Genomic DNA, 9,591 nt, shown 5'->3' with positions numbered 1-9,591 from the left:
TTTTCAGTTTTTCAGTTACATTTTGTTTGCAATATTGTATTAGTTTAAGGTATACAACACTGTGACCAGACATTTCTAAAACTGAGGAACTGCTCTTCCCTCTAAATCCAGTACCCATCGGACCATACATAGTTTTTAAAATATTATTGACTATATTCCCCATGCTGTACGTTACATCCCCATGACTATTATGTAACTATCGGTTTGTACCACTTGATCCCTTCCTCTTTTCACCCATCACTGTGCCCCCTCCCCAGTCCCATCGGGCAAGATCCATAGGTTCTCTGTATCTACGAGTTTGATTCTGTTTTGTTTATTTGTTTTGGTGTTTAGACTTCACGTGTAAGTGAACTCTTATGGCATTTGTCCTTCTCTGACTTTCTCTAATGTAGGACCATCCATGTTGTTGCAGATGGCAAAATTTCGGTCTTGTTTCTGGCTGAGTCATTAATATTTTACTGCATCTATGTACCAGCTCTTCTTTCTTTAGTCATTTATTAATGGACACCGAGGTTGCCTCCGTGTCTTGACAATTGTAAATAACGAACATGTGGATTCATATGTCTCTTCAATTTCGGTTTCTTGGGATGAATACCCAGAGGTGGGATTACTGGGTCATTCTTAGTCTCTTGTTATAGCCTTTCTTTTAATGTCTATTTTGTCTGACCTAAGCATTGCTACCCAGCCTTTGTTGTTGTTGTTCTTAGCATTTCCATTTTGATACCCTGTCTTTTATCATTTCTTTGGGTGTCCTTCAATCTGAAGTGAGTCTCTTGTGCCCAGCATATGCGAGGGCCTTGTTTCACATCCATTGGGCCATTCTATGTCTTTTGACTGGAGTATTTAATCTCTTAACACTTAAAGTAAATAGTGACGGGAATGTACTTATTGCTATTTTAACATTCATATATTTATTCTTTTTCCTCCATTTTCTGCTTCCTTCTTTCTTCTTCTCTTTTCTTCCCATTCCTTCTCCTTCCTACTCTTTCCTCCACCTCTTCCTCCTCCTCCTCCTCCTCCATCTTCTTCTTCTTCATCCTTCTAACATTTCTTGTAATTGTGGCAAGGTGCTGATGAACTCCTTTATCCCTTCCTTGTCTGGGAAGCTCTTATCTGTCCTTTGATTCTAAATGATCCCCTTGCTGAGTAGAAGAGTGTTGGTTGCAGGTCTCTGCTTTCCACCACTTTGAATATTTCCTGCCAGTCCCTTCTGCCTGCAGAGTTTCTGTGGAGAAATCAGCAAAAATCAGTCTATGGGTGCTCCGTTGTAGATACCTAACTGCTTTTCTCTTGCTGCTTGTAAGATTCTCTCTTCCTTTTTAACATTTGGCATTTTAATTATGATATATCTTGTGATCCTATCTGGGTTCCTCTAATATGGGGCTGTCTGCACTTTCTGGGATTGGGTGTACTGTCACTGTGTGTAAATCAATGCAAGAGACAGATTCCGTGACTCTTTGATCATCTACATTTGCAATGTTTGAGAAACTAAAAGATCAGGTGCTCTCAAAGTCCTCCTGGACAATCTCTCCCCTTTTGAAAGTAAATCTATCAGAACAGAAGTCACGTGAGCCTCTTCATCTGGCTGATGTAGACAAGTAATAGTCAATGTATTTCCTACCCTGGACAACACACCAAGTGACCTGGGCTCTGGCCCTGTGCTACCGTTTCCCCATCTCAGATTTCTCCTGGAGAGGGACCCATGGTCTGTAAGGATTGCAGAGTCGTACCTTCTCAAGAGTCTGAAGAGATGTGGGATTTACCAGGAAACCTTTAATCCAAGAGATGGGAACCAAGACGAGGGTTGGCACAAGAGGATTGGGAGACCAACACCTCAGAATATTGGAGGGCGGGCGTAGAGGGGGCACAGGGAGACGGGCCACATTGAACTCACACGCATCCTCAAACACAGCTTTGATGCTCAGCATCACATCCCTTCTTCAACAGGCTGTTCAGGGGCGTGAGAGCCTTGGTCTCAGGCCAGAGATCTCAGATGAGTAGAGGAGGAGTCTCAGGCTTCTCATAGAAATGACATTGATGAACCTGAATGAGGAAGGTGGAAGGACCCAGCCAGAAGAGTAGCATGCCATAAAGTCTCGTCCCAGTTGTCAGCCCTGTGAGGTTCAGAACAGTCCTGGCAGCTTGTGTCTAACAGTGACTTTCAGTTGACGTCCATGGAAGGTGAGGATTTTGTCTGAAGGCTCTAGTCTCAGATCAGCAGACAGTGTGGTCCCAGCAATGATGCAGAGACCAAGAGGAGACCCTGCATGGGTACCAGTCCACCACAGCTGACAGGGCCACACCTAAGCCCTCGTCTGCCGTTACCATGGGAGGCCCAGACAAGAGCTGACGGGTTCGAGTCCGACTCGGATTCTGCCTGCAGGGTTTCGAGAAGGTGAGATTGTGTTTTACAGGCCGGCTTTTCAGCAGAGGGTGGAATCCAGGCCTGAGGGTGTCAAGGAAAAGATAATCTATGAGAGATGAGGCAATGGGCTACTCCATAACAGATATGTCCATGGAACGTCTCGCTTTGCAGTTGCCCATGGCAGATCACAGGCAGAGCTCAGGCCAAGATTAACCCTCCTTTCCAGAAAGGGAATGTTCTCTGAGACTTCAAGTCCTTGGACTAATGGGTGAGGCTCGGTTCAGCAAAGGAAAGGTACCTGGTTCCAGACAGCAGTCGGTAGGATGACACACAGTCACAGAGAAGAGGGCCGCTTAGGCCCTGTCCCCGTTGTCAGAATTGAGACCATGTCGCCTAGTCTTGGTGACTTGACGAGACGTACTCACTTTCTCCCAGAACATCTCATGGACGGGAGGCACATCTTCAAAGAGGGCAGCCTGTGTCGGCAGAAGGAGGATTTCCAGCTTGTGCCAGGATCCAAGGTAAGGACTCGCAAGGGTGAAAGGACCCTCCACCTCATCAGAGTCGGGGGCAACACAGATTCCTTCCACCACTGTTAGCCTTGGTGAATCAGGGGCTACTGTGGCCAATGAGGAAATGTCACCTCTTCCTCAACGTTTTCAGGGAATTGGGGTCCTTAGTGTGAAGGGATAGGATGGAATATTTGCAGTTTGTGCCAGGAAACAGGGTGAGGACAGTGAAGAGTGGGAACGCCACCCGCATCATCAGTGGCCAAAATAAAACTTCCCACTGCCAGTTCTAGGAGGCCAAGGGCAGAGATGTCTGACAGAGGGGCCCATCGGTTCCCACTCAGGAACAAGTGACAGGGAAGTGATGGTTTTGATCTGACGGTGGCATTTCGATGTCAACACACGTAGGAATCTCACACCTGCCCAGAAGTCAATGTAGCACTTGAGTTGGATCCCCGAGTGGAACCATGCCTTACAGTGCCTGAACATACCTGCCACACCTTTCATTCTTTGAGACCGTGAGCAGCTATGACCACATAAGGCCATCCTAAATTCTTCCTGCTGGACCACAGGTGGTGTGGATCTTGCTAGTTACTAGACAGGCTTAAAGGCAAGAAAGAGGGGAGTCTTGCGCCATGAAAGGTGTCAAATCGGGGAGCTTGAGTCAGGACTGAGGGATCCGACCAACACCGAATAGAGAGTACCGGAGAGAGTCGGCTCCCGCCCGTTGATATCAGCTGGAGAAAGGTCCGCAGGGCTATCGGGCGAGGCTCCCCCTCACCCCATCATACCAGGTCTAAGGGAAGTAAAGCCTTTCATTTCAACGTGCGGCTACCGGGCATCAGAACGGACGAATGTGATACGTGGCAGACACTGCAGCAGGCGCTTTACATTTCCTACTCACGTTCCAGAAGTTGAAGTGGCAGGGCTCCTCAAGTTCAGTTCACAGATAAGGAGCCTGAAGCTCGCTCACAGAGTTTAAAAATCTGCCAAAGTTCACATGACTGGGTAGTGACAGGCATGGAACCAGACCCTCGATTCGACTTAGTCTAAAGCCCACACTCTTCAATTCCCCGCAGCCTGAGGCCAACTTTGTGCCCCTTAATTCACGTTTGTTTTGTCCTTACTGCAAAATGAATTCCAAGCAATGAGAGGTCAGAGGCTGCATCCACTCCTGGACACCCAGAGTTCTCAGCCAGGGGAAAGCCGTGGCCTCGGGGCAGTGGCCTCGGGTCAGGAGAGGGAGGATTCTGGGTTGGGGAAATTTCAAGTTGAGGATCCCGAATTAGGAATGTGGGGACCACTGACTCCAGAACAGTGACATTCCATAGAGACACAACTCTGCTGTCACCTTGTCGGGACCCAAACATCCGGGCCCTAATGTAGCTCATGCTAACTTCCGCCTGGGAGGGCTCAGGGTGGGATGGACCTCGGTGGGAGCAGAGTAAGCTCATATGAGGGAGGGTGGAATCCCGGCACTGGCCAAGAGCGAGGTGAGGGCCCGGACGGTCGAAACAGGGAATCGCTCGTCCCACAAATGAGGGGCTTTCAAAGATCCCCAATCCTGCCCTCGACCGTGAAAGGCGCCGGCCGCAGCTACGAGGCTGCTAAGCCGCCGCACTTCTGCCCGGTTGACTTCAGCGAAGGAAGGGCCTCGTCTGACAGGGTCGGGTCCCACTTCTGCAGAGCGGGGATTCGTGGCCATAACCGGAGTCCGGGTGGGGACACTCAGCGCCAAGGAGAGGACCTCTCGCCTGCAGAGGGTGCCCCGCAGAGTCCCGCCCCGCTCGTTGGGCACGCAAGGCCCCAGGCAGATGTCTTCGGAAGCCGAGCGTCCTGACTACATCCCTGGAGACTCAGGACGGTGAGGGCTTCGTGTGGGGCCTGGCGCGCTTGGGTCAGCGAAGGAGGAGTCCCAGGCTCTGACCGAGGACCCTGAGTGAGGACCCCGAGCGAGGGTCTAGAGACCACCGAGACCTCGCCCATGGGGTCCCACAGAGCCCCGCCCCGGATGGTAGGCCAGAGGGACCGCCCTTAAGTGTTGCCAGGTTTGGTCCGGGAAACATATTTTAGAAGCTTTCTGCTCTATCCACAGAGGAAGTCTGCCTCACCTCGACATCGAATGACGTACTCTGATGGGGGAAATTTGACTTAACTCTCCCTGGTAAGCAGTATTTTGCGTGATAGCGTTTTCCCTGTCCTGGAGCGCTGATATTCTCGGACATCTCCTGGGTTAAAAAAACTAAGTGTCCGTGAGGGGACTGAAACTCCAAGGAACGGAAGAATCATAAAAGAACCGGCATCCTTTAAAATCTCAATGCAGGCACTCTGCATGCATTCTATTCATTCCGCCAGGCCCTGAGTCAGAGCTAACCAAACCCACTGCACAGATGAAAAGCCCGAGGCACACAGAGGTGGGTGATGTGCCTAAATACACAAAGCTGTTAAGTGGCACGGTTGGCAAAGGGGTGGTCTTTCCCAGGAAGGTTTTAATCAAGAGACAGGAGCTATGATGAAGATCCCCTTACAGGAGGTGTGGGGAGAGCAACATGCCAAGCAAAGGTGTCTGCCTGAGCACTCGGACACATATTCTTCAGGGTTTCCAGGAACTTGTGAGTCCCACCCAGGGAGGATGACCTCGGGTCAGGAGAGGGAGGAGTCCCAGTCTCCGAGAAATACGCAGGTGAGGACCCGGAATGAGACATGAGGGAAGCACCCGCGCAGAACCGCGTAGCCCGCGAAAGCACAGGGGTCCAGAGCGAGAACCAGAGGAGCTACCACTGAGGAGTCCCCAGCTGTGTGGTCACAGGGAGGGAAGGACCTTGTCACAGGCTCGAACCCCACGTCTGCAAAGGGTGGAACCTTGCCCATAACCGGAGTCTAGGTGAGGACCCTCGGTGCCTAGGACGGGATCTGGCCCCCAAGCGGGAGGCTCAGTCCCGCCCTTTTCGTCATCACTGGGAGGCCCAGGGCAGACGTCATAAGCAGTGCGCCCCCACTTCCCCACCGGGACTCGGGAGGGTGGGGCCCTCGGTAGAGGCCCAGAAGACTCAGGTCACTCTAGAAGCAGGAATCCCGGGCCCTGAAGTCACAAAAGCGAGTTCCGTCCTGCGGGCCACCGAATCCCAAACGACGAGGACCCGCAGAGCCCCGCCCCAGCTGTCAGCCCTCGTACATCCGGGACCGCCCTGGCGGGGGGGACTCCCTGACTTCCGCTTCGGGGCGGGGGCCGAGGACCTTTTCCTGCTGCGCGCGCGCGGCGTTGGTTCGGCGGGTCGTGGATTCGCGGGTCTGATCTGCAAGCAAGGTGAGATCCCCGCGTGGGAACGGGAGAAGGCCACCGCCCCAATAGCGCAGGTGCCCCCGCCGAAACCCTCCCGTGCGGTCCGGCCCTGAGAGGCCCCAGCGGACTCTGCCGGACCGCACGGGGCCTGAATTGGGCCTGGAGTGTGTTAGGGAGAAGGGCTTCCTCTACGGGAGTACCCCGATTGGACAGATGGAGGACATCCCCGTCCGAACTGGGTGGGAAATGAGGGCCCCGAGTGCTTGTGAGCAGACCTCTACCCATGAAGGGCACCGCGCGGAGCCGCGCCCCTGCGTGAGCTCCGGGAGGCCCCAGGCAAAGGAAACAGATAAAAAGCGGCTAAATTACCCTCTAGCTGCGACTAACGGCGGTGTGGGCTGTACCCGACAACCCCCAAAGTGAGCACGGAGGCCCCGGGCAGAGCTGGCCGGCTGGGCGTCCGCACATTGTCTGTGGAGATGGTGTCAGGGAGGGAAGGGCCCTGGTCGCGTGGAGGAAGCCCAGTGCGACAAACGGGACCCAGTCCGTAACAGGATTCCGGGTTGTGACGCCGAGCGAGGATGGGGGACCCCTCCCAGAAAGGGGGCCACATAAAACCCCAGCTGTGTTTGCAGCCCTGGGGCCTCGGGCATGTTGACCTCAGGAGTTGCTCTCACTTACCCGAGCATCTCATGGAGGCAGGAGACGCAGTCAAAGGGGACAATCTCAGGTCAGAAGAGTCAGAATTTAGTGTTAAGGCAGGTTTCATTGAGAGAACTTGAGGACTGTGCGAATGTCCCCCACCGTATCAAGGGGGCCATGGTGAATTTTCTCTGTTTTCGACACTGGCTGACCTCAAAGATATATGTGTCGGTCATTAGTGCCCATCAGTCCCCACTCGAGGTACAGGGAAGTGAAGGTCTTGGTCTGAGGGGTGTGGTCCCACACCAGCAGAGGGAGAAATCTTAGACCCTATCAGAGTCCAATTTTGACCTTGAGTTGGGATCATGTGTGGGACCACCTGCCATAGGGCCTCCACCTGCTTGCAGCAGCTCCCACTTTTGGGAAACCAGGCTTGGTCAGATAAGGTCCCCTTCACTGTCTCCTATTGGGACTGAGAGCGATTGGCTCTTACTATGAGCAGTTCTGTACCTGGACCCAAGTTGAGGAATCTGAGTAAGGACTCAAGGTTATCAAGCAACCGTGAATAAAGGGGACATCATAGAAGCATGTATCCCGACCCGTTGATGTCCGCCCAAGAAATCTCAGGGGAGGGCCGTCAGGGTGAGCATGCCCCTCACTCTTCATATCAGGACTGAGGGAGGTGAGGCTCTTAGTGTGAAGGCAGCCACACCGTTCAGTTAAAGGGGAGTGCTGCCAAGCCTTGCAAGGACCCACGGTGAGGAGCTTGACTGACAACTGAGGATCCAAACGCACTCAGGACAGAAAGGATCCTGCTCAGCCATCAGCACAGTACGTCCCCAATTAGGGGTCATTGGGAGGTAGACTGAGGCACCCGCCTTTCATTTATATACCTAGGTCCCTTGGTATCTGAGGTGTCACTGTCAGAGTGGTAGAGGCGAGCGTACCCAGTTCCTGCCCAGTGTAGACAGGATAATAGAGAAGATGAACTCAGAGGACCGCACGGGGCAGACACAGGGGCCCCCACTGCCGGCGCCTGCCGTCACCTGAATAAACCCAGGGCAGGGTGAGTAGGAGGCAGGGTGAGGCTCTCACGATGGGTGCTATGGTTCTCCTAGGGGATTGTCAGGGGACAGAGTGGCCAGGAGAACAGGAGCCTTGTGGGTTCCCAGAGCAGTGCCCACAGGGTAACCTGTAAAGGAGGCCTTCGGTGAAGTCAAGGGCGATCCTACCTGTCGGAGGTGCTCACCTCAGGTCATTCTCTATCCAGCAGGTGCGAAATCCCCTGCCCAGTGGGCCACAGTCCTGTCTGCTGTCCGGGACCACAGCCACCATGCCTCGCGGTCAGAAGAGTAAGCTCCGTGCTCGTGAGAAACGCCGCCAGAACAGAGCCGAGGCCCAAGGTCTTAAGAGTGCTCAGGCAGCGACAGCAGAGGAAGAGGCCACTGCCTCCTCCCCTCCTGTTACTGGGGATGGTGGCTCGAGCTCTTCTGTCGCTGGCAGTCTCCAGGCACCTGCACGTGTCTCGGCTGCCACCAGTGCCGCCGCAGGTGTTTCGTGCAGAAGATCTGACGTACGTGCCAAGAGCCGTGTTCAGAAGAGTGAAAATTCCCAGGCTGCACCTTCCAGTGAGAGCTCGGGCCACGACCTTCTAACTAGGAAGGCGGGTATGTTGATGCACTTCCTGCTGTGTAAGTACAAAATGAATGAGCCCATTAAAAAGGGAGACATGCTGAAAGTCATCCACAAAAGGTACAGGGAGCACTTCCCCGAGATCCTCAAGAAAGCCTCTGAGCGCATGGATCTTGTCTTTGGCTTAGAATTGAAGGAAGTCAAGCCCAACGGTCACTCCTATTCCCTTGTCTGCAAGCTAGATGACAGCAGGGATGAGAGTACGAGCAATGCCTTGCGATTTCCTACAAAAGTGATTCTGATGCCTCTGCTGGGTTTGATCTTCTTGAATGGCAACCGCGCCTCTGAGGAGGAGATCTGGGAACTCCTGAATATTTTGGGTGTCTACGATGAAGAGACACACTTCATCTTGGGGGAGCCCAGGGACATTATCACCCAGAATTTGGTGCAGGAAAAGTACCTTGAGTACCGGCAGGTGCCCGGCAGTGATCCTCCACGCTTCGAGTTCCTGTGGGGCCCAAGAGCCCAAGCTGAAACCACCAAGGGGAAAGTCCTGGACTTTTTATGCAAGGTCAATGATACCTTCCCCACTGACTTCCCGCCCCATTATGAAGAGCTTTTGAGAGATGAGAAGGAGAGAGCCCGGGCCACTGCGGCAACCATGGCTGGGGCTACTGACAAAGCCAGAGCACGCTCCAGGGCCACGTCCAGCCGCGACCCTCCCCACGAGTGAGCTCTGAGGTGGATTCCTCACTTTCTAGTTAGAAAGACCTGTTAAACTATGTTCCTAATATCGACGAATGTGTATCTTGTCTTTTTTTGCATTTTCAAACAGTGTTCTTTTCAACAGAAAGTTTATGTACATTCAGAATTTAAGTCGTGAACGACACAGATCACACGTTCCTTGCCGTGTGTCAGGATTAGGAGTAAGATTTTGGTTTTGAAATATGCACTGATAATCCATAAAATTCCTTTTGTGATGTAGAACAAGATAACATATCTTTAAGACAGCAGTATCCTTGGAAATATAAATAACTACACACAGAAAGATTTGGGATCAGAATATAGAAACATGTATATCTATAATATAGCTATATATTATCTATCTATCTAAATACATATTATATCTGTCTATCTATCTATCTATCTATCTATCTATC

At 52.3% G+C, this 9,591-nt stretch overlaps 1 protein-coding gene across 1 annotated transcript; it reads left to right on the top strand.

The window, feature by feature from the left end:
- The first annotated feature begins 8,132 nt into the window (after positions 1–8,132).
- Positions 8,133–9,164, top strand: LOC120618836 (melanoma-associated antigen B1-like). Its single transcript, XM_039882880.1, has one exon. The coding sequence runs from the start codon at positions 8,133–8,135 to the stop codon at positions 9,162–9,164; it is 1,032 nt and encodes a 343-aa protein (XP_039738814.1).
- Positions 9,165–9,591: the final 427 nt, after the last annotated feature.

This window comes from Pteropus medius, unplaced genomic scaffold, assembly GCF_902729225.1.
Source record: "Pteropus medius unplaced genomic scaffold, Ma_sr-lr_union100, whole genome shotgun sequence".
In the NCBI taxonomy this organism is placed as follows: Eukaryota; Metazoa; Chordata; class Mammalia; order Chiroptera; family Pteropodidae; genus Pteropus; species Pteropus medius.
This window is presented reverse-complemented; position numbering and strand designations above follow the sequence as displayed.